General features: G+C 40.5%; 2 protein-coding genes across 3 annotated transcripts in view; both read left to right on the top strand.

Moving 5' to 3' along the window:
• The first annotated feature begins 2,159 nt into the window (after window positions 1–2,159).
• Window positions 2,160–3,872, top strand: LOC134206974 (uncharacterized). The gene has a single exon (XM_062682715.1). It carries the CDS (start codon window positions 2,160–2,162, stop codon window positions 3,870–3,872), a length of 1,713 nt encoding a protein of 570 aa, XP_062538699.1.
• Window positions 3,873–9,120: 5,248 nt separating this feature from the next.
• LOC134205732 (beta-alanyl-dopamine/carcinine hydrolase) overlaps window positions 9,121–25,676 on the top strand; it is a 97,913-nt gene continuing 81,357 nt past the window's right edge. The window contains exon 1 of one of the 2 annotated variants that reach the window (XM_062681284.1): window positions 9,121–9,274. In XM_062681284.1, the coding sequence (XP_062537268.1) occupies window positions 9,270–9,274 (5 nt within the window). In that variant the 5' untranslated portion in view covers window positions 9,121–9,269. Of the gene's footprint in view, window positions 9,275–19,266; window positions 19,387–25,676 lie in introns of those variants that run through there. The other variant, XM_062681285.1, reaches the window with a different exon arrangement.

Genomic DNA, 25,676 nt, shown 5'->3' with positions numbered 1-25,676 from the left:
TGAAAGGAGGCTTGAACCTCTTGAAAGGAGGCTCTGAACCTCTTGGATGGACGCTTCTGAGCCTCTTGAAAGGAGGCTTCTGAGCCTCTTGAAAGGAGGCTTCTAAGCCTCTTGAAATGAGGCTTCTAAGCCTCTTGAAAGGAGACTTCCGAACCTCTTGAATGGAGGCTTCTGAGCCTCTTGAAAGGAGGCTTCTGAGCCTCTTGAAAGGAGGCCTGAGCCTCTTGAAAGGAGGCTCTGGAGCCTCTTGAAAGGAGGCTTCTGAGCCTCTTGAAAGGAGGCCTGAGCCTCTTGAAAGGAGGCTCTGAGCCTCTTGAAAGGAGGCTCTGAGCTTCTTGAAAGGAGGCTTCTGAGCCTCTTGAAGGAGGCTCTGAGCCTCTTGAAAGGAGGCTTCTGAGCCTCTTGAAAGGAGGCTTCTGAGCTCTTGAAAGGAGGCTCTGAGCTCTTGAAAGGAGGCTTCTGAGCCTCTTGAAAGGAGGCTCTGAGCCTCTTGAAAGGAGGCTTCTGAGCCTCTTGAAAGGAGGCTTCTGAGCCTCTTGAAAGGAGGCTTCTGAGCCTCTTGAAAGGAGGCTTCTGAGCCTCTTGAAAGGAGGCTTCTGAGCCTCTTGAAAGAAGGCCCTGAGCCTTTTGATAGAAGGCTTCTGAGCCTCTTGAAAGGAGGCTCTGAGCCTCTTGAAAGGAGGCTTCTGAGCCTCTTGAAAGGAGGCTCTGAGCCTCTTTGAAAGTAGGCCTGAGCCTCTTGAAAGTAGGCTTTCGAGCCTCTTGAAAGGAGGCTTCTGGGCCTCTTGAAAGGAGGCTTGGCCTCTTGAAAGAGGCTCCGCGCCTCTTGAAAGGGAGGCTTCCGGGCCTCTTGAAAGGAGGCTTCCGGGCCTACTGAAAGGAGGCTTCCGAGCCTTTTGAAAGGAGGCTTCCGGGCCTGTGCCTGTGTTTATGTGTGTGAGTGTGTTTTAAGTGAGGCGCAATTGTATAGGAAAACGCAAACTTTATCCAATCAAGTGATATCAAGGTTTGTCTGACGCGTTTTGAGACCCCAATCAACAGTGCAAAATATGCACTCGAATGGTTGCGTCCCCGCATTCCGCATCACGTTTGAAATTTATATAAAGATTATTATGGGAAAACGTATTTTTTGCATTTTTGCTCCTATCAGCTTCAATTTTTGGCAAATCTCTTCACTCAATACGTTTGCATATAGTCTGAAGGACGCCAAAAAACTTTGCTGAAAAAGGTACTGTTTGCGTGTTGTTCAAAGAATTTAAAAATGTTGCCTGAACTACGCTAAAATAGGGATAAACAGTTTGTACCAGCTTCTCCCCAATGCACATTTAGTGCATAGCATTGATCTACCTTATCTATGTAGTTGTATAAGTTTAATTTTCACACCTTCTAGCTGTATATCAAGTTTTTGTTATTAAGAAAAAAGAAGCTTCTGACAATAAAATCCGCAACCCTTTTGTATATCGTTATCTCCTGTATTCGCGATAATTGAGTGCAATAAATAGAACAAATTCAATAAACAAGTGTCTCTATTCTTCATCTCGGTTGCAGTTTGACTACATAGCAATAATCTGATGAATTGGACTTATATCTGAACAACGATAATTCGGTGATAGCTTATCTGGAAGGAATAATCATCAATCAACGATTGTCGTGACGAGCTGCCGTAGAGTACCAGCCATTAATACGGAGACAGAGCATTTCATTCATAAAGGTCTGCTTGGCAGGCTCACCAGGTGAGTACCTGTCCAAACTATCTCTGAAAGCCGTTGGGTCCTACCTATTGGTTTTATCTATTTCTCGATATCCTTTCCGGCGACATACGTCATCAACGAACGGTGGTTGCGTTACTAAACGACCGAGGAGAGAACAATCATCGCTACTATAATCTGAGTTGGCGTACAAAGAGATACGATGTGAAGATTTCGACGCATGCAGCGACGGAGTATTCAACGGCCAAGTGTCAATATTGCGATGGCCCTCATTACATTTCAGCCTGTACGGCATTCGAGAAATTGGCATTGGATAAGAGATTCCAAATTGTTAATGCTAGGAGGCTTTGTAGCAACTGTTTGCGGAGAGATCATTTAAATCGTGATTGTCAATCTCGTTTCCGTTGTCGGACTTGTGATAAGAAGCATCATTCGCTGCTTCATCCTGGAATGTCCGCGTCGAGTTCCGGTTGCTCAGAATCGACTAATTTCAACGCGATCCAAGATGATGAGCTACAGCATACGACGCAGAGCTCAGTAGCTACGACTTTTGCGTCCAACGTTTCAACGGATCTGCGAGAGCATCACATGTTTTTATCGACGGCGTTGGTCTCCATAAAAGATTGCAACGGGCAATCATATTTAGCGAGAGCGCTTTTGGATAGCGGTTCCCAGACCAACCTTATTTCGGAACGATTATGTCAAATACTGAAGCTACCGAGGAAGAAAGTCAACGTACCCATTTCCGGCATTGGGAACTCCCTGATGCAAGTGTCACACTCCATAACTGCAACGATATTTTCACGTACTACCAACTATGCCGTTCCCATGGACTTCCTAGTGTTGAAGAAAGTTACGAACGACCAACCATCGGCGACGATTCCAATAGGAAGCTGGAACCTCCCATCGGATATGAATTTAGCGGATCCTGGTTTTAACAAACGTGGATCCATCGATCTTCTTCTTGGATTGGAATACTTTTCTGAATTTTTGCTGTTAAACGATGGACGCGTGCAAATCAAAAACTTAGGTGATAGGCTCCCTCTTTTCATACACACAGTTTTCGGTTGGATAGCGGCTGGAAAGGCTGATTTAGGAAGCATAATGCCCCTCTCTAGTTATCATGTTGCAATCGATAATCAACTTGATGAGGCTATTGAACGGTTTTGGAAAATTGAGGAGATTCGCGATGCACCCAAGCAAACACCAGAGGAAATGGATTACGAAGCACACTATGCAGCAACTGTCGAAAGGAACGAGCAAGGACGCTATGTGGTAGGTCTCCCAAAACGGGATTGTTTCGCTGAAAGAATAGGTGAGTCGAAAAGCATGGCATTACGTCGATTAGTACAACTGGAAAGGCGTTTCAAGGAAGACCCAGGACTCCATGCGCGGTACAATAAAGCCATTCAGGAATATTTGGACAACGATCATTTGAGACTTGTGCCTCTAGCAGAAGAAGGAAGTGAAAGACGAATCGTTTGCTATTTACCTCATCATCCCGTCTATAAGGAAACAAGCACAACAACCAAAATTCGTCCAGTGTTCGACGGTTCAGCCAAAACTACGAGCAATTCCTTGCTGAACGATTTACTTCTAACGGGACCTGTAATTCAGGAAACTCTTTTCAATTTATTGCTCAGATTTCGGAAACATAAGTTGGCGCTGGTTTGTGACGTTGAAAAAATGTACCTCCAAGTTTTGGTTCATCATGAAGATAGGTCATTAATGCGTTTTGTATATCGCTTTTCTACATCTGACCCCATCTCGACGTATGAATTTCAACAAGTTACGTTTGGTTTGTCGTCATCGTCCTTCCTAGCGATTATTACGTTGCGTCAGTTGGCATTCGACGAAGGAGCCGCTTTGCAACAAGCGAAGACAGCACTCGAGGAAGACTTCTATGACGATTATATCGGTGGAGCAGATTCCGTGGAAACGGCGATTCAGCTGAGGAAAGACTTACAGCAGTTGTTAGCTAAAGGTGGGTTCCGTCTAAGAAAGTGGAATTCTAATATCAAGGAAGTTCTGTTCGGAATGCCCGAGGAAGATTTGGGCATTGAGCGCACCTTGACATTCGATAAGGAGGAAAGCGTCAAAACATTGGGAGTAACGTGGAATCCAGGAATCGATTATCTATTGATGTCACGAATTCTACAATGAAGATGGATGGACCGGAAGGCAAGTGTACTCAGTAATTGCACGTCTTTTGATTCCCTTGGTATCATTGCCCCGGTTATATCATGGGCAAAAATCCATATGCAATATTTGTGGGTGGCCTCCCAGGGTTGGGATGACCCTTTACCGGAAGATCAAGCGAAATTATGGGAGACATTCTATTCCCAACTTCCTTTGTTAGGAAATCTTAAGATTGATCGGTTTGCCTTTTTGTCGCAGCCGTTTTTGATCCAATTTCATTGTTTCTCGGATGCATCTGAGTCAGCGTACGGGGCATGTGTATACGCAAGAACGATTGATCAAAAGGGGCACATTAAGGTAGATTTATTGGCGTCAAAATCTCGTCCTGCACCGTTGAAACGAGTTAGTTTAGCACGGCTGGAACTATGCGGCGCGCTGATGGTCGCAAAATTGTGGGAAAGAGTTCGAAAGGCATTGAAAATGGAGGACACTGAATCATGGTTCTGGTCGGATTCAGAAGTTGTCTTATGTTGGCTCAAACTACCATCCTATGTTTGGGCTACATACGTCGCAAATAGAGTCTCCGAAGTTCAAGAAATAACCAAAGGTCATAGGTGGAACCATGTGACGGGTTCTGAGAATCCTGCAGATATCGTCTCGCGAGGTACATGGCCAAAAGATTTGGTTGAAATGAAGCATTGGTTTCACGGGCCTGATTGGCTATCAACGATGGATCAGTTCTGGAACAATCCAAGACCACACCAGAGGCCACCAGACGAGTTACTGGAACGTAAAAGAAACATTCATGTCACAACAACAGCACCGGAATCCCATCCATCGATTCATCGCTTTTCATCATATTTGAAACTATTGCGTGCTACCGCCTATTGCTTTTGTTTCATCCGGCGATGTCAACGCCAATGTATACCAGACACATATGGAGTTACTGTTCAAGAGCTTCGATCTACCGCCATAGGCTTATCTCTCCAGGTGCAAGAAGAATCAATTCTGAAGGATATGAAGGAACTGTCGAATCATCGCATTATAGCAGCACGATCTACTTTGAAATATTTGCATCCATTTCTCGACACACAAGGTATGCTGCGCGTTGGTGGCCAGCTCAATATGGTAAACCGGTCGTTTTCGACGAAACACCCTATATTTTTTCCACGCAACCATGCGTTCACGCGACTCGTTGCTGTAGCGTTTCATCATAAGTCTCTCCATGCTGGACCTCGCATGACACTTTCTCTCATTCGCCAACAATATTGGCCCCTTAACGACAAAGCTTTGTCGAACTATGTTTACCGAAACTGCCTGCGCTGTTTCCGAAGCAACCCTGCCCCAATCAGACAACCTCCTGGACAACTCCCGTTCCCTCGAGCTACACCTGCACGGCCTTTTTCAGTAACTGGGGTAGACTACTGCGGGCCCGTTTACCTTAAACCAACTCACCGGAAGGCCGCCGCAACAAAGGCTTATATCGCAGTATTTGTATGCTTCAGCACCAAAGCGGTACACCTCGAGCTCGTTGGCGATCTAACCACTCAAGCCTTTCTAGCAGCTCTTCGGCGTTTCGTGGCTCGTAGAGGTTTGCCGGTTGAAATACAGTCGGACAATGGTCTCAATTTTCGAGGAGCAAGCAACGATTTCCGAGAACTTTATGGTTTATTAAGCGATTCCGCTAGCCGGATAGGAATAGTAGAAGAAGCGGCTAAACAGGGCATCGAATGGAAATTCATTCCTCCCAGAGCCCCTCATTTTGGCGGTTTGTGGGAGGCCGCCGTAAAATCTGCTAAACGATCTCTCGTAAGGATTCTGGCTCAACGACAACTCTCTTTCGAGGACATGACAACTGTCCTCACCCAAGTCGAGGCCGCAATGAACTCCCGCCCTTTAACACCACTTTCGGACGACCCAGATGAATTGGATGTCCTAACACCAGGTCATTTTCTTACTGGGGCGCCGCTATTAGCCATTCCAAGTCCGGACTATCAAGATGTGCCTGTCAACCGTCTACACCATTTTCAACAACTCCAACAGCTCGTGCAGCAATACTGGAGCCGATGGAAGAAGGAATATATTTCAGAACTTCATAACGATAATCAACGTACATCTCCACCGGTTACGCTCCACGAAGGACAAATGGTAATTTTGAAGGAAGATGACAAGCAGTCAATGTCCTGGCTGCTTGACGCATCGTTACAACGCATCCGGGTCTGGATGGCATAGTTAGAGTGGTAACACTTCGAACTGCCAACGGCATCTACAAGCGCACCACCTCTCGCATCTGCTTATTACCGTTTGAAAGGGAACCGAAATCATCGATAGGTACATGTGATCAATAGTCAACATCACGAATTGGAAACTAGTTTAAGTTATTAGTAGGAAGCGTGAATTATCAGAAATATGAAATCATAAATTCTATGGGAATTTAGGTGGCCGGCAATGTTCGCGTGTTGTTCGAAGAATTTGATAATGTTGCCTAAACTACGGTAAAATAGCGATAAAACAGTTTGTACCAGCTTCTCCCCAATGCACATTTAGTGCATAGCATTGATCTACCTTATCTATGTAGTTGTATAAGTTTAATTTCCACACCTTCTAGCTGTATATCAAGTTTTGTTATTAAGAAAAGAAGCTTCTGACAATAAAATCCGCAACCCTTTTGTATATCGTTATCTCCTGTATTCGCGATAATTGAGTGCAATAAATAGAACAAATTCAATAAACAAGTGTCTCTATTCTTCATCTCGGTTGCAGTTTATATATTGTTGCTCAGAAGCCGGATTTCTTGATTGAGTGTAGCTGAATCTCTATGCTCATTGTTGATCCGTCGCTCGGTGCAATCGCCGGTACGTAATCGCAGTGTACACTGTAGACGATCATTGGATTTTGAAACTCTGGTTTGACACGGTGTCCGATTGATAAAACGGGTCCGAACAGGTACGTTGCTGACACGTTTTAAAAAATGGCATAACGCTTCGCCGATGAATTGTTCAAACCGTGTCCAATAAATCAATGTTCCTACCGGGCAGCCTATGAGTGTCGGAGGGCAAAACCCTTCTTTCTTCTTGTCCAAATGTTTACTTTTAGAAATGATTTCGAATAACTCTAATTAGCTCACCATCCCTATAAGATCAATAATTTTAAAATAACACTCAGTTAGGGGTCTTTCACAAATTACGTATCGCTGTAGGGGGAGGGAGGAGTCAAGCCAAGTGTTACGATCCATATAAAAAAATTAAACGTTTCATACAGAAAGTGTTACGAGGGGGAGGGTTGGGGTTCAAAATTAGCGTTACGTAATTTTAGAAAGAACCCTTAAATTATTGGTCCATGTAGTTCAGCAGTGCTGGCAGAATAATCGATTTTTTTGCATATGGTTTTCACTAGAGGCCTGAATATTCAGGCCTCTAGTTTTCACAATCATACTTCGATGCGTTATAACTTTTTTTGCGGACGTTCCAGCAACTACCTTCTTCAGCAAAGTTCTTAGGCATTCTTTGGGTCATACTTTAACGCAATGTGCCACTTGGTTTACGATAAACTGAAACCTCTAGGAGAAAAAATGAAAAAATATTCGTTTTCCCATACTAATTTCCATACCAACTTCAAACGTGATGCGGAAAACGAGGAAGCAATCAATCGGGCTCAAATTTTGCACAGTTGTTGTAGGTGTATGTAGGTGCGCAAAAAAAAAACAACTATCGTTTGGGCACTTATCCACAACTTTGCAACGGGGTATCCTGTCCTCATGTATAAACTCAAAATTTTTGATGATGAACAATTCGCACAAACTCGTAGGTTGTACAAGCCTGGGCTATTGTATGAGAGTAGCATCGCTTCTGTCCGTTATCACAAATATTGATTGATATTGAAGCAATGCGTTTTCCATTGTCGAGATCTGTCCTGGTCACCAGGAACTTGTGAATGCTAAGGAAGTGGAAGGATGGTTAGTTGGACACCAGAAAGATGCAGATAACTCTACGACATCTCATAGGTGTCACGGGAGGGTTTTTTTTTTTAAATTGTTAGTGTGGAAGGTTTTAACCGTAGGAATCGTTTTGGTAGAATGTGAAACACAGAAAGAACTAAAACATAAATACAAAGTAGGAAAGGGACAAGCCTGGAGTTGCTTATAAGGCAGAATCGGTAGCCGCTAGACCGCCCAGCTCGTCTTATTAAAAAATCACTCTAATAAAGATTGAAAAAAAAACAAAATTTTTGGTCGAAAAACTATTTTTTATAATGTGTGTATGTATCTTAAATCTAACCCCCACTTTCCGGCAGTGGTATTATGGAAGAAAGCTGTCTTTAATAAAGTCAGCTTTAGCCCGGGAGTTAGAAGGTGTTAGCTCTACTGCAGCTCCAGTAACCCATTTCAGACTGCCTGGTAACTCACGTCCAGTCCGAGATCACTTTCACTTGCAATAAGCCCCGCCTGTTTATGCTACCATTATCAATTGGATAATGGATCCATAAACAAACTTCCGGATTTTTAAATCCAGCGCGTATTTAGTTTTGGAATCATATAAAAACAAATTGAAACAATCTCACTAAATTGATCAAATTTCGTATAAATGAACTGAGGAAGAAAAGATCACAACTAGTGTCCACGAAAAAATCACTACTCTTCCAGCGCTAATCCGAGCAATTCGTTAATGATCTATATTTTCCTGGTATTATTACACATTCAAACATATTTTCACCAAACACATCCGCGTATACAAAATGCACAAACGATTTCGCGCGTTCTAATAAGAATACACTTGAGTAAATGTCACCAAACTCGTAAATCTCAAACTTCAGATAACTTAAACTTTTTTCTTCTAGTACATATGCAAAAAATATACATCAGCCGAATCTATTTCTTGCGGAAACGAACAAAAACGTGACAGCAAATTTGAAAGCCGGTCGAAAAACTATTTTTTATAATGCACAAAAAAGGCACTATTAGTGGTAGGGGGAATAATCAGGTTTTACTTTTACATCAAGTGCACTAATTTCCACAGCGTGGAAAATTAATAGTTTCTAAATTTTGCGTTGTTTATAACATACCTACAGTACTTTTGTTAAATTAACTTTAATGATATTTTGCCGGCTTTGCTCGCACTGTGTCATTTTAATATACACTCCAATAAAACACATGCTAAGCGTATAAATCTCCACGAACGTTATCATTTGTATGTTCAAGAAGATTGTACACTCCGCTACTTTTCACTGCCGTCATACAATTTGAAACATACACTTATCACTTGCCCTGTCAGCAAATGATCCATACTTCAGTTTCAGTTCGCACAAGTAGACCACCTCCGAGTACTCAGTACTAGTTAGTGTTTATCGTTTTAAGTGCCGCGTTCGATCGCCGAAACAACCGTTCCACACAGCTTGGCGAGAGGAAGACCGAAGAGCTCCGCCATGGGGTAAATCCTTAACGTTAAAGTTTTATGCGACTGTATTGCGCGAAGAATTTGATTGAGTCGGACGGAGCTTAAGTTTAATACTCGCTCGGTACAGGTCACGGGATCTATAGGTATGCTTCCGGGTCGTGACGAGCCGTGTCCGCTTGGTCAGTGAACTTAATTAGCCGGAGAAGGAAGTGTGAAAATGAACTGCGCCACCACCCGCACACATTTTTTTTCAAATAGCATATCAACCGAACTAATCGTTTAATCCTCTTTCCCGCGTATACACCACGAAGAGGAAATCATGTCGTGGCAAAGCTTTTAATATACACACCCAGCATCATAAACTTTGATGAATGGTAACAATTCGATCAACTCCTTTAATTACGTAGTGTTTGACGCATCATACTACATAGGTAGCTATTAGGTCCAGTAGTAGCTGGTGTATTTTTTTCGAGTTCGTGCTTTTGCATAGGTGCCGTTTCTTTGGGCTACCCTTATACATTAATATAGAGCAATCTGTAGGATTGTTGAGGAAGCCAATCAAGTAAATGGGATTCGCGACTTCGATTAAGTGCACTTGATTGACATAAGATTTGTGGGCTATTATACCAATCGATTTGAACATATCAACTTAACAGCAGAGTAGTCAGTCTTCTTCTTTTCCTCTTTTTTACTAACATCGTATTCGGAACCATTATATTACAATTCTAAACCAAATTACCAATTGAATAACTGCGAGTTTTTTTACGATTTGAATTGAATGAAACAACCCAAATTAACTCACCTAGAAGTTAAGTGAACCACCATTTTTCTTCATTGGGCCAATACAAATATTAAATTAGATTTATGTAACCCCCCTCAACCTTCTAAAAATAGTGATGGGGTGAAAGAAAAAAAATATTTAAATGTTTTAAATTTTGCGCGTTTATGTATAACTGTTTTATCTTGGTGAGATATATATCATTTATAAACCATAAAATTGCCACCAAGAGTATTTAAAATAAATAAACGAGCATATATATTTCTATCGGCATAAATATTCTACATCCTATCAGGTCACGGGGCTCTTTCTTACAGATTCCGTCTAAGCTCCCTTACAATATGTGGCCGACATTTCCATCCACGTTCTTAAACATCTATTGCAATGATATCGGTATGACGGTATTTGTTAGCTTTTACGTTGCTCAGCATACAATATCTAGTTGTATAGCCGTCCGAATTATAAATTTTAGACATCATCTGCGTTATATCTGCCTATACACAACACGTTTCGCGATAGAGTAGTAGGGGAAGGATGGTCAATATGCGTCCCAACTCTCTTAATCTAATGGTGATTTCATCCGAAATAATGTAATTTTGAAGTGTTTATCAATAATATAGCATATCAGTAATTATATGGTCCAACAATTTTTAAGAAAATCCAACAATATTATAAGAGTACGATTTTATTCTAAAATAGTACATTTTCATTTAAAATGAATGACGCTGGGGAATATGCGCCACCCAAAAATGATAATCAAAATATTCCAATATTTTTCAATGAAATAGTCACACTCTTCCCCAAAAGATTTGTATCAGTCTTATACTTTAAGGTAGTCAATATTTTAGTTAAAAAGGAGAAAATATTTTTTGTATATGAAGAAAAACCATTGTTGCCGAAACACCGAAAAAACATCGGAATGAGCCAAATAAAACATTTGATTTTTAAAAATTTAAACACAGAGTTTTTGGCAAAGTTTTTTTTATGTAACGACTTGCAAATGTTTTTTGGCTTTAACCACTCACGATTTTTGACAAAATTTGGGTTAATAACCAAGTAAACGTGGAGGCGCATTTTACCCCACCGGCGCATTTCATACGTATCTCCCCTACATTCAAACTTTGGTTCGTGGATCAATCCGCTTTGGTCTCCAAATATTTCAAAACCTCGCGAAGGTAGCCCCACCCTTTCTGACTCGTGCTTCCATGTCGGTCCCAATTTCGCCATCTGATGATACCAGACTGTCAAGATATTGAAATCCTTCAATCGTCCGGCTACTTCAAAGTTTGAGGGGCTGTTCCCGTTGACACTCAACCACCTGACCTGCTGGCGTTGTTGGTGAAATCTGCCGCAAAGAAGCATACGGTCAGCTTGTTGAGCCCACTCCCCATAAAAGAGCATTGCAGTTCAGCGGCGTAGCCACGGGGGTGGTTTTGGACATAACCCCCCCCCAGAGACAACATTTTCAGAAGATTTTTTTTTATTTGGAAAAAAAAAGTTCAGAAACCATTCCCCCCCGCCAGACCAATTTTCTGGCTACGCCACTGTTGCAGTGCTAATATAGCGTTTCGTCATCATTAGCCAAACCAGAGTCGTCTAGATGTTCCACAACAAACTGCCAAATCAGCTCAAGATATGGTAAACGGCCAATCGGGTATGGTACATGGTACAATGTATGGTATATCAGCAACTATCCGAATAGGGTCAGACAAAGCTCCGACGCTATCTGAAAATCCTTTGCATTCCTGGGCACCACAAAAATTTTCGTGATTCAGAACAGAAATCTCCTCCGTAGTCAATGAATAGTAAATAAAGGGACACTTCCAACTTGCTGACCTGCTCCAACATGATGCGGAACGAGGCAAAATATTGCATAATAGTTGCTAAAATATTCGCACAGACAGCACAGGGTCAGTCCTGAACACCTCCACCGACAGCTGATCGTTTTCGGGGGCCCCGGCTGAGACTTGAAGAAACTGTTCGAAGTGCTCAAACCAGTGGCGTTTCTCTAACCTCAATCTACCTATGCACTGGATTTAAATTTAAAGAATTGGTGCGCGGAAACGCATAAAATAACGAGATTTTTATTAGTTTAAGACTCTGATAATTTTCTTTTTCATTTGGCTGTCAAAATATCAAAACTTTATTTTTCGTATCATTGTACAGGTAAAAAATAAGGTTACGCGATGCCAATGGGTCAAACCAACATTTCAGCTGTTCAAGTTAGTGAGTAATTGAGGCAATAATGCTTCAGCCATCCTTTCTTCATCGGTCAGGAAGTCTACCCATGCCCGCCTGTCCTGTCTGCAGCAGCGCCCGACTTCCACTTACAGAAGGACATACCGTTGACGGGACTCGTACTTTACTCTAATTCTTCTCGTTCCGCAGCCTTTGCTTCACTACGCTCCTCAATCTTCCGTCGGGTTACATCTGTAATCCATTCTTTTCGCTGAGTGCGCAGCTAACCCAAGTTGTTTGCCGCCCACTTGTTTTTTACACTGTCACCTTCCGGAACATCCACAACAACGAACGATCTCTTCACATCTGGATCTTCTAGTCGATTTACGTATATGTTGATTCGTCGCCGGAGCGTAGTTGGGTCTCGTCAAACGCGATGTCAGCGTTGCGTTAGTTGCGGACTCAAGAAGGCTCAGTCTTCATTTTCAGCTGAGCCATTTCCAAAGCGTTAGCGTTGTTACGGTATACTTCGTAGATTAGACATTAGTGATACTCATGTTTCTTATGGAATCCTTATCCAGATTGCTATCGGAAATCAAGGTGGGGAATTACCCTTGATTCCAATCTAAGATAAAAATGGCATAAGCATGAGGATTACTACTCCCGTCACGCCCATCTTTACCGTAACTAGGGATAGGAAAGGAAATGTTGATGTAGAACTTACTTAACGAGAGGCCCCCGACTTGGCGACGCCCTCATAAGTTCTACGGAGTTGGTGGTTGGGTAGGATAAGGTAGGTCATGGAGGTTTGCCTCAAGCTGGCAATTCGACCCACAGACTATGTTGTTTACCTGTTTTTACTTAAACTCTTGCCAGCCGGCTGTCGAAAGAGTATGCTAATATCGATTTTATTTACAGTTTATTCTTTAAGTAATTTACAGGCGATTTCTTAACCTCAATCTATCAACAACTATCCGTTGAACAAATCTCAAAAAAAAAAAACATTATTGACATTGGTTAAAATAAAAAGTTTCATTGGTTCTTTTTCGTAGAGAGTTGCGAATGTTTAAACTAAAAGTACGCAAACTTTTGTTACCCCCATTGTAAAAAAGTTGCATGGCGCTCTAAAATTAAAAGTATGAACTTTTAAATCGAAATTGTAGAACTATCTAATCAAGAAGATCGAAACTAAATATAGAAAATGAGAGTGGAATATTTTTATTCTAAAACGACAGCTATTTCCCCAAAACAGTATCTCCCACCTTTTACCCTCCAGTAAAGTTTTTCTTTTAAATTGATTTTAAATGAATAATCAAGAATAGTATAACTTTTTTATTTCATATCTGTTCATTTTGTTGAATTGGATAATAAATACAACGACGACAGGATGTTATGTTCAACATCTGAACAGCGAGCAACTTTTCTTGAATTAAGGTGTGCATCGTAGACATCTAAGCGATCTATACATTGATCCATAGTTTTCCTGCTAGTCAGGAATGAAAAAACAAGTAGTTTACCTGTAAAAATAGAAAACCGGAAAATCTTATTAGTTCTGTGATATCGAAGATAGTGCGCTTTAATTCCAACCAGCAGCCTGCACCAATTTCAAGCCATTGAAGTGTGGGTGGGTGGTTTGTGCTTTGCACTTGAATCAGGACATACCGCGGTTTAATATTTCGGTTCTTGTCAGATTCGTTACTTTCACTTGTTGATAATAAAATTATGACTTACTCTTACCATATCACCTATATGTAGCTCGATTTAATTCCTGCAGAATGAATTGATAAGCTTTATTCCAAATTCTGCGAAAAAGTAACTCCCGGGCACCACCGAACAATCAGTCAATCAGCTTCTCGCATTCATATTGACAGTTTAATAGTTTTATACTTGAAAAGATGAACTTTTAAATTTACACTCAGAGAAGATGAAAAATACTTTGAAATTAAACGCAGAACTTTTGATTGAACATAACTAACTTTTATTTTAAAGAAAATTTCGTACTTTTTCAAAAAAAAAAAAAAAATTTGATAGCACAACTTTTATTTTTTCTGTGTATAGTAATAAAATGGTACTTCCATTTGCGTTGTACAAATCACTCAAATTTCGATGATTCACTTCAATTTCAATAAAACACGTCACCGGATGAATAAAATAAAATAATATGAATAAATCAATAAATAAATAGATCAATAAATAAATAGATCAATAAATAAATAGATCAATAAATAAATAAATAAATAAATACCACAATCACTCGCGAGGGCGTTACTTGTTTGGGGATTGTAAATCACTTGGATAATGGTCCCAAAAGCTCTAGAACTGAACACTCACATTAAAGCCCAATCAAAAATAAAGTTGCCAAAACAATACCACGTGCATGGCCCAGAATCAGTGCCAGTCCCAATGTGCGACTTCATTATAAGAAACTTTGGTCCGGAATGCACTGGTTGGTCCATGCAGCATAATATAATTTAGCGGGTACCAGTACAGGTTCATAAGGTACCAGTCATGAATTTAGCCAGTCTAGTTCGCTGAGTGCATGCTTGGATAACTCATTCTTATGGGTCAAACACAATTGATACGTTTGCGTGCGTTTTGACAGTTTTCCCATGGGAAAACTGTCAAAACGCACGCAAACGTATTAATTGTGTTTGGCCCATTACCCACTTAAGTTAGCTCCGTGCGTGGTTATTGTTCATACTGTGAAGATGACGTATTTCCGGCTTCTACCCCGCCAGATAGGCGAATTTAGTCTGTGGCTGCAGCGCATTCCTGGTGATGGAAATTGTTTATTTGGAAGCCTCGTTCACCAGATAATGGGAATTCATCCTGATGAGTCTACCTTTTCTGCTGCGGTGTCTCAGGTGCGAGCATCGATTGTGGTGTATCTGCGAAACAATTTTTCTAGATATTGGGCTTATTTGGTCCCATTTGCTGAGGATTTCGTCGACGTGTATGATCGAGTTTGGAAATATCTGGAGTTGTTGGCCCAAGAAGGGTTCTGGGGCGGTGAAGACTGTATATTCGTTGCGTGTGATCTCTATAATGTTAGCATTACCGTCTGGGATGAACGCATAGAATATCCCATCAAGTCTCTTTCCGCCAGAAAGATTGCCATGTATTACACCGGTGCACATTACGACAGTGTTTTGTTCTTCGCTCGCATTGATCGTCAAAAGCCTGAAAGATCAGTTGACATTCCGAGAGCAGGGCATGGGCTTAAGGTCGTGCCATTTTATAGACAGCATGCCATATATCAATCATTTCTCCATCAAATTGGTGTTCCTCAGATGACTCAGCGGCCTTAATAGCCGTTATTGGGAAATTCTCCAGTTCACCTCAGACTCACCTTCTGGTGAGTACATGGGTAGTAATCTTGATTATATTATTATTTTTTTATTTTATTGTAGCTCCAGGGTATTGTTGGCCGATTTGATTTTGAAGAAGTTAACTTTTGATTAACTTTTAAGTTAACAATTGATTCTAAAGTTTTCATTTCCCTCGCTGAAGTATTCGGATTGAGTATTATAGTATACATCGGATATACAGATGAGCAACTTATACTACCCCGCACTCCGGGTAACTTATCTCCGATAAGAATTTACGTGGGCAACAGTAACAGCGGTTTCATCAATGGCAGCGTTCTTTCAGTCCAACCTGTTCATGCTTTGTCGCCTCCGGCAAAGAAAACAAGATCAGGCAACCTTTTGGAGGATACATCTTGTGGTGGTGTATGCAACGTGACTGTTACCGAGAATCACATCACTCCTGTCAAATCTCTTTCATCTACGTTACCGACTTCTGCGGTATCTCCTGTACTGACTGGTGTAAACATTCCCACTATCGTCTCGCCTGTTCATTCAACTCCGCCTTCCAGTGTCTCGGACGCGCCACATGCATCCCTGCCGTCAATTGGTGTAGTTGTATCCTGCTCTCCTTTAGGGCAGCCAGATTCAGTTAATAATACTGATTGCTTTCTCAAGATGGTCTCTTGGAACGTGTCAGGATGTCGGACACGCAAGAAGCGGATTGATATCGACTATTGTCTGCATCAGAATGGAGTTGCAATTGCTTTTCTACAGGAGGCGAACATCGATGCTGCAAGGTCCGATACAAGTAATTTCGTTTGGCTTACTGGAAGCACTCGCATAAACCGAAAGCGTAATTTGGCTATTCTCGTTTCCAAATGGCATAATATCCGCGTAAGTGATTTTAATTCCCTAGGATCGTACATCTTGACGGCGAATGTTTGCTACACCATTGGTCTTTCAACCCATCGTGTGATAGTTGTAAACGTCCATGCACCTAACAAGGCCAACTCGACATATTTGGGTCCAGCTGAGCCATTTCCAGAGCAGCCAAATACTAGTCCTGCCAACTAAAAGCGGCTCTAGAGAAGTAAGTTAAACGCTGCTGACTGCAGACGAGAGAAGCGGGCGCGGGTGGATTCCCCGGCCGACGATGGGAGGAAAACCGCAACAGGCAACTATATCCACCTCTTCTACGATATTTCACGACGCCTGATTGGAGCAAGTACAAATCTGTGGATCCCAAAGAAAGACGTAATATGTCGGCCACTCACCGATCGAGAACTGATCAGCTGAAACGTTGGCTCGATCACTTGGAACAAATTCTTCAAATCTTGATGACTCTTCCTTATTCGGAAATAGGAAAAGGTAGACAGTTCTCCGACGGCAACAGGCAGAATTCCACCCGGACGATCATGTGAGAATTACACTGTCACGCTTTGCATCATTCTGGAGCAGGTCAATTAATTTCAAGAGTCCCTTCATTTGGTACTGATTGACCACGGTAAAGCCTTTGATCATCTGAATCACGAAAAACGGTGGGGCCTCCCTGGAAGCAAAGGAGGTCAAGACAAAATCCAGAGTCCTGCGCAATGAAATAGCTAGAGTGAGGCAAGGTTGGTTGTATGATATCTCTGTTACTGTTGCCCATCGTAATCGACAAAATCATGAGCCGAACGACCTCTACTAACGCAACAGCGTTCTACCATGTAGAGTAAACTGAATGACCTGTTCCAATGCTCCTCTCCTCCCATAAACGTCAACAAAACCAAATTGTTGGATGTGAACAACTCCAACTCCACGGTAGCCGGGCAAACAGTGTAGAGAGTCGAAAACCTTCGACACCCACTAGGCCAGCCAACGTCGGTGGCAGACCAATATATCAGAAATCAACATAGAACATGGAAAAAAATCTGTCCAGGCAATGCACCATATCTCGAATACTCAACTCTATCGTGAAGTCTGTGTTGTTATACGCCAGTGAGACTAGGTGCGTATTAGCAGAGATCACATAGATTTGCAAGTATTCAACAATAAATGTCTACGTTTTATAGCTCGGTCCTGGTGGGCTCAGAACTAGAATGTTGAGCCCTTTCGACAATGCCATTGAAATCCGATATCAACTGCAACTCCACAGTGTGAATAGAAGTAGACCGGCCACACGCCACAAAAGAGAGGAGACGAAATCTGCAGGCATGAGCAGGACTGGAATCAGGCAGGGCATCGCAGCAGAGGCAGACCTACGATCTTCCGGTGATGAAATCTAACTTGGGCCCGAGTCAAGAATAGAGATCTTTCACATTGGCCCATGTACCCCCAAAGGTGCTCAGAACACAAGAATGAGTGTGTGATGATTGGTAAACAGCAATACAATTTTACTTATGGCCCGTTTACATATGAGCTAGTTCTAGCGGACAATGCACTATCCGACAATACTAGCACGAAATTAGCATAATGTAAATTGTAAACGCTTATTAGCGAGGACAATTCCTGTTTACATTATTATGCTAATATCGCGCTAGTATTGTCGGATAGTGCATTGTCCGCTAGAACTAGCTCATATGTAAACGGGCCATAAGTAAAATTGTATTGCCGTCTCTTTTTTTCCACGAAAATTTTACTCAGATGCCGTATGAAAAAAAATACGCCAATACAATTTTACGCGGCGACTGAGTGAATGAAAGTTAGACTGTAAAATAGCCATGTTCAGACAACACCTCTGTGATTTCAAAAGTACATCTGGCCATTGCCCCTATTGATTTAACCAGTTTGTTCTGCATACTTGACAAAAGCTTAAAATTATTCTACAGTTCTTTCAACATTTTGTTGTTGTGGATTCAACAATTCAGGGTCCATCGACAAAAACAGCACTTTTCCAAAAGCAAACACAAAAATGCCTATATAGAAATAAGTTCCAGTATGTTTTTAATTTTGTAAATTTTGTGCTAATTCTTTACCGGATAACTTCTGCTTCTTCTTATTGGTATTATATCCTCCACTGGTACATTGCTGCCTCGCTGCTTAGTGTTCATTCAGCCTACCACAGTTATTAACCGTGAGGTTTCTAAGCCAAGTTACCATTTTTGCATTCGTATATCATGAGGCTAGCACGATGATACTTTTATGCCCAGGGAGGTCGAGACAATTTCCAAACCTAAAATTGCCTAGACTGGCACCGGTAATCGAACCTAGTCACCCTCAGCATGGTCTTGCTTAATATGTAGCTGCGAATATTACCGCTGAACTAAGAATACTGGGTGCATGTGCCGTAAATATTTCTTGCTTTCTACAAATATTCTTTGCTATGATTTTCCATTAAAATTGTAAATGTTCCAATTGTCAAATGCTCAATTTGACATAACACATCGATAATCTTTGTTTTCGAATATCAAGAATAATCTTTCTCATTTCACCTAGTCACCTTAAATAGATAACAATTTGGGCATGACTCATGAACTTATCTCAAAATCGACCAAAACTGCAAATATTACAAATACCTACCTATGAAATTATGGGCAGATTAGCACTTCCACCATAATTTACTCACCATCGTTCATTGGCCGATTTCCATGGTGACAAAATGTGCACAACACATGTGCGTTTCTAACTCGAGGTTGAAGAAAGTTCTCCTTCATGGGACCCGCAGTCATTTCGGTTGAATCGTGTTGGTTTGCTCGTGAAATTTTTCGCATGGGCATAACTAATCAATTTTAGCTGTTTTGCATATCCTACAGAGCTTCGTGTTCATACGTGCAGTATTTTAGTGATGGTTGCAAGGTTAAGAAGTTCAGACAGCTGACGGTTCAAGGGAGCTCGTTAAATTATTGCAGTTTTCATCGTGATTTTCAAAGAAGGGATAAATTTTTGTTATTGATTATGGGGTAAGATTATTATTTTTTAATTTTTTTGGATCAAATTAAACATTCACATTTTACCCGGGGCTTTGTCTCCTCCAAATATATGACCTGAAATTTTTAAGTGCAGAACATTTGAACCGTTTGTTTGAGAAACTGCATATGTAACATTTTCGGCCAAAATGAGATTTTTATATATTCTGAATCCCCGTCCAAAAATATGTATCTCGGCAAAAAAATACGAAAAAAAAACTTTTGTTCAAGAGTGTATGATTTTTTTTCGTTTGTTCGAGAAACTACATATGTGCACGCACTTTGAAGAGCAATTATGGAGTACTGCTTACAGTTTTCACACTGGAAATGTCCCACAGTGTTGAGTTTTGCCAAAAACTATTGATCTGTATCGAAGAAATTGAAAGAATTGGTGCCAATTTGTTCAAAAACAGTTTTTTGTTGTTTTCTCGAAATTTTGTAAAATGGACTTATTCAGTTTTCTTGTAAAACAGTGAAACAGATGAAACAAAACAGTGATTCCGAGCCTTGTTTGATGAATGGATTCAGAATAAAGAAGTATATATAGGCCATGAAAAGCTGATAGGCACGTGTGAATAAGATTTTAAACTCATACATTATCAAGCTCTCCTACAACTGTCTACTGCCTACAATGTTACTCGTTAGTGACTGACTTCATTTAGAGCTAGTTTCTTCATCTTCGCTAAACTTTTAAGTGCAGCTTTCCCATACGGTTAAACCTGGTGAGCTGATAGGATCGGGCTATGAGAATTGGCGTTTCCGAATCAAGCTACATATGGATTCAGTGGAAGTTTCTTTAATGCTAACATCGGTACGTGAAAATCGAGCACGCAAAAAAGGGGGGGGGGGGGCATTTGGTCGAATTTAGTCGGAAGACGTTTACCGTGGAGGTACCATATTCTGCACATTAAACCTTCCTAGTGCATTGAAAAAAAGTGACGCATTGTGCATCAGCGGGTAAAAAATGACCCCAACTTGAATTCGCTCCCAAAAGTTCATTTTCGAACGGATTTTCAATCTTTGGGAACCAAATTGAAGGTATGGATTCCGCGGATGTCAGATTTTTGCAACGTGGCCATTCTGGTCCCCAGGAATCGATTTTGAAGGAGCATAAATTCTTAGGCCAATGTTGGCGTGATTTCTTGCTATTCGAAGGGTGATTTTGGAAATGCTCATAAATTTGCGTAGAAATAATTCCATTAGAATGTAACCATGTAGCCATCTATTTCATTGGATCAACATAATTCCTGGTTATTTTACGGTCCGGTTTCTCTTCGGAAGACCCGGCACGTCCGTAAACGTGGTCAATTTATGAAACTCATCATAGAAGAGCGCAGTTTTTTTTTCCAAAGCTTTTCATTATCGAACGCTGAGTAACAAATGATTATGGTGACCCATTTCAATTGACCAAGGTGGCCACCGGAGATCCTCCAGAGGATCCGGAACATCCGTAGAAGTGGTCAATTTATGAATCTCATCATAGAAGAGTGCGGTTTATTTCAAAGCTTTTCATTATCGAACGCTGAGTAATAAATGATTGTGGTGACCCATTGTGATAAACTTGAGTGGCCATCGGAGGTCCTCCAGAGGATCCGGAATGTCTGTAAAAGTGGTAAATTCATTAAACTTATCATATAATACTAAGGACACACCTGTGGTACTTGTACCATGATACAAGAGAACAAGAAAATTATACCAAGACTATCTTTAATAAAGACAATAATTGGTATGGTACTCATTTCAAGATTCTTGTACCATGGTACTTGTACCACCAGTGTGTCATTAGTATAAGAATGCGGTTTTTCCAAGCTTTTCATTATTGAACGCTGAGTAACAAATGATTATGGTAATCCTTTGTGATAGACCTGCGTGGCCACCGGAGGTCCTCCAGAAGATCCGGAAAGTCCGCAAAAGAGGTAAATTCACGGAACCGATCATAAAGAGCACAGTTTCTTCCTAAATTTTCATTATCGTACTCCGAATAATAAATTAATAAAACATCTGATTAACTGATCAATATCTGAACAGCCACCGGAGTCCTCTAGAAGATCCGGAACATCTACAAAAGTTGTCAATTCATAAAAGAAAAGAGCTTTTTAAAAATAATATTTCTGTTATCGAGCTCTGAGCAAGACTGTAACGAATGTTGTGACTCGTTCCCATTTTCCAAAGTGACTATCGGAGGTCTTCGGGAAGATCCGGAACATGGGTCAAAGTGGTTAATTGATGTAACTCATAATAGAAGAGCCTATTTTTTTATTTTCTTGTCGTACTATGAGCATGAAATTATTGTCGTGACCTATTCTCATGGATATTAGTAGCAACCAAAAGCCCTCCGGAAGATCCGTATCACATGTAAAAGTGATCAATTCATAAAACCCACCTTAGAAGAACACGCCATAGAAGCCATAGAAGAAGAAGATGATGAACACGATTCTTCTTAAACTTTTCATTTTCCTACTTTTAGTAACAAATGATCGTAACCAATTCTCATGGATTGGCCACTGTATGTCTTCAGGTAGATTCAGATCATCCATAAAATCGGTCAATTCATGAAACTTGTCATAGTCTTCTTGTGACCCTGTCCTGGGTAATTAATGACGACGATCATTAATCATCATTTTCAGGAGCGTGTGTACTATAGTCACCAATTAACCTCCGCAAGATCAAAAAATCTGTAATTATAGTCAATTCATGAAAAATCAAGATGACACTATTTTTTTTTAATGACCATCGCATTAACCCAGAAACTATTTTCTAATATGGCATAATTTGCTTCCATGAGTCGATATTCAGTCATAAATCATCAACTCATGGAAGTTTGATCTTTTGACAACTTTCGAACCTAATTTTCTTACAAGATGATGGGTCAGGAAAAACAAATCTCATAATTTAATTTTTTTAAGGGGGGTTCCGTAGCGTAGTTCGCTACACGTTCGCCTTATAAGCGAATGGTCACGGGTTCGATTCCCATGACCATTCGCATTTATCGCCGGATGCGCAGCCCATGCGGGAGCGTATTGGGAGACGCGCCTTATCGTTATGGCTGCCTGATGACGACTGACAACCAGGGTTGCCACATTTAAATCTGTATTGGGAATCTGTATCCAATAAAGGTCAATCAAAATATTTTTTTTTAACAAAATTAGCTTTGAAAAAGATGTAGCCGGTAATTTTAGCAAAAATAGCAAGTTAGTCAAGTCAATATTCTGCAATTTTTATTTTTTTTTTCCACGTATCGCTAATAAAGAAATACAATAAACAATGTTTGCTTTTTCTAGGATTGGGATTTGACCATTTTTGAATGAATGCTGGCAAGGGTCCTTCTTTAACTATTGTAGCCATATATACAACAACTTTATTGGACTAATCACATTGCTCAGCCACACTAAACAAAAGTACTAAATAATTCTCGATATGACTAGATCTGATTCTTCTGCTAAAGCTTTTTCTAAGACCAAATGTGTTCAAATATAGTCTGAACATCTCATGGAGCAAAATCTGGTCATGTTACAAAATCGTTAATCTGCATAAACAGTTATTGAACAATAAAACCTGCCAGTACCAACTTGTTAAGATTTAGCTAACATGAGAATAATAAGATTAGATTGGAGTACAAGCCTCAAATCACATTTAAACTATGTATTTACTTATAGTAAAAAGTCGTTTATAATATTTTTCAGTACTGAACTCTTAAAGAAATCTGTAAAATCTGTAATATTGCTAAAATAGTAGTTTGTGCAACTAGTTGCAAAAAGATGATTTTTTCAGCACGAGTTGTACGTTTATCCAACGAGGCTTGCCGAGTTGGATAAATACTACGAGTGCTGAAAAAATCGAGTTTTGCAACGAGTTGCACACGCTATTTTTTGCAATGACGAAAAATGAGCTTTAATATGATAAATCTGTACCAAAATGGTACAATTTTATTTACTTCACATGATCAATCTTGCCAAAATATCATGCTGCTGCTGGAAACAAACATATTCCATGTTATCTTGCCACATTGTATGCTCGACAGACCATAAAGCGATAGATAAACCTACCTTTGGAGAATTTGATTTCATGCCCATTCAATAATTTAATTTATTATGTGACACGGAGAATACACTATTTAAACACTCATCCAAGCTAATTGAGCTAAATGTGGTCATATAACTACTGTTCTAATACTGGTTTTACATTATAGCACCCAAATGAGTGCTATAATGGATTTAATGCAACCCATTTGAGTTGCATAATGTTCATTAAAGCACCGATTTCATTAGTATGGAATTCGGAATTCATCATTCAAATGTCAACTGTAAACCAGGTATTATGATCAGGAATTGCTAAAAAATCTGTATATCTGTATATACAGTTTCTTGGTCACCCCTAAAAAATATTAAAATTAAGCACTTCCACAGTTATCAACTGCGAGGTTTTTAACCCAATTTTACCCGATTTTATCACCGGATGAATTTTAAGTGATAAAATAGAAAATGTGATAAAACCAAAAAAAAAGATATTTTCAATTGTTCAATTTGTTTTACAAATATGAATCAGTTTATGCCTTGGGAAAGCAAAATACGTGACGGAACCCACAGTGAAAGTTATTTTATTAAAATCAATCAGCCACCCAGGTCCACCACATGGGTCACCACAATCATTTGTTACTTAAAGTACGATAATGAAGAGCTTTGTGAAAACCGCACCCTTCAAGGATGAGTTTCATGAATTGACCACTTTAACGGACGTTCCGGAGGGCTTCCGGTGGCCACCCAGGTCCATCAAAATGGGTCACCACAATCATTTATTACTCAGCGTTCGAAAAGGAGAAGCTTTGGAAAAAAAACCGCGCTCTTCTATGGTGAGTTTCACGAATTGACCACTTCTACGGATGTTCCGGATCTTCTGGAGGACCTCCGATGGCCACTCAGGTCCATCACATTGGTCTTCTAGGATGAGTTACATGAATTGAGCACTTCTACGCACTGGATCCTCTGGAGGACCTCCGGTGGCCACTCAAGTTCATCACATTGGGTCACCACAATCATTTGTTACTCAGCGTTCAATAATAAAAAGATTTGGAAAAACCGCGGTCTTCTATCTATGATGAGTTTCATAAGTTGGCCACTTTTACGAACGTTCCGGATCTTCTGGAGAACCTTTGGTGGCCATCCAGGTCCATCAAAATGGGTCACCACAATCATTTATTACTCAGCGTTCGATAATAAAAAGCTTTGGAGAAAATCGCGCTCTTCTAGAATGAGTTCCATGAATTGACCACTTCTATGGATGTTCCGGATCTTCTGGAGGACCTCCGGTGGCCACTCAAATTCATCACAATGGGTCACCCCAATCATTTGTTACTCAGCGTTCGATAATAAAAAGCTTTGGAGAAAATCGCGCTCTTCTATGATGAGTAGGGTGGCTCAAAAAACACTTTTTCAAATTTTTTGATGGGCCGGCCTCTTATTCGGTTCTATTTGATGCCCTGATGCTCTGGACAAAATTTCAGCCAAATCGGTCAACGTTTGGGCGGTGCTAAACTCGTTGGAAGTTTCTATGGAAAAATGTATGCAGAAACATCCATAAACAGTGATTTGCAGTTGGAAGGCACAATTTACGATCAAGAACCATGATACTCATTCAGTTCTTGTAGTATTAAATACAAAATGTTATGCTGAAAACCGCGAGAAGATTAGAGTTTATTACGCAAAGTTATTAGCACTTTACTGGAGTGTTGAAGGGGTGAATTTATTTCTTTTCAAAGGTAAAAGAAACGAAATTTGCTTCAACCCCACTTCAGAGAAATGCTAATAACTATGCCGGGCAAACTCTAATCTTCTCGTGGTTTTCAGCATAACATTCTGTATTTAATTCTACAAGATCTGAATGAGTACCATAGTTCTTCATCGTAAGTTGTGTAGTCCAGCTGCAATTTACTGTTTTTGGATGTTTCTGCATACATTTTACCATATAAACTTCCAACGAGTTTAGCACCGCCCAAACGGTGGCCGATTTGGCTGAAATTTTCTCCAGAGCATCAGGGCATCAAACAGAACCGAATAAGAGGGCGGCCCATCAAAAAAATTGAAAAAAGTTTTTCCCATACTAATTTGAGCCACCCTAATGATGAGTTTCGTAAATTGTCCACTTCTACGGATGTTCCGGATCTTCTGGAGGACCTCCGGTGGCCATCCAGGTCCACCAAAATGGGTCACCACAATCATTTGTTACTCAAAGTACGACAATGAAAATCTTTTGTGAAAACCGCACTCTTCTAGTATAAGTTCCATGAA

This window comes from Armigeres subalbatus, chromosome 1, assembly GCF_024139115.2.
Source record: "Armigeres subalbatus isolate Guangzhou_Male chromosome 1, GZ_Asu_2, whole genome shotgun sequence".
Taxonomy (NCBI): Eukaryota; Metazoa; Arthropoda; class Insecta; order Diptera; family Culicidae; genus Armigeres; species Armigeres subalbatus.
Note: the sequence above shows the minus strand (reverse complement) of the source record. Positions and strands in the feature narration are given on the sequence as shown.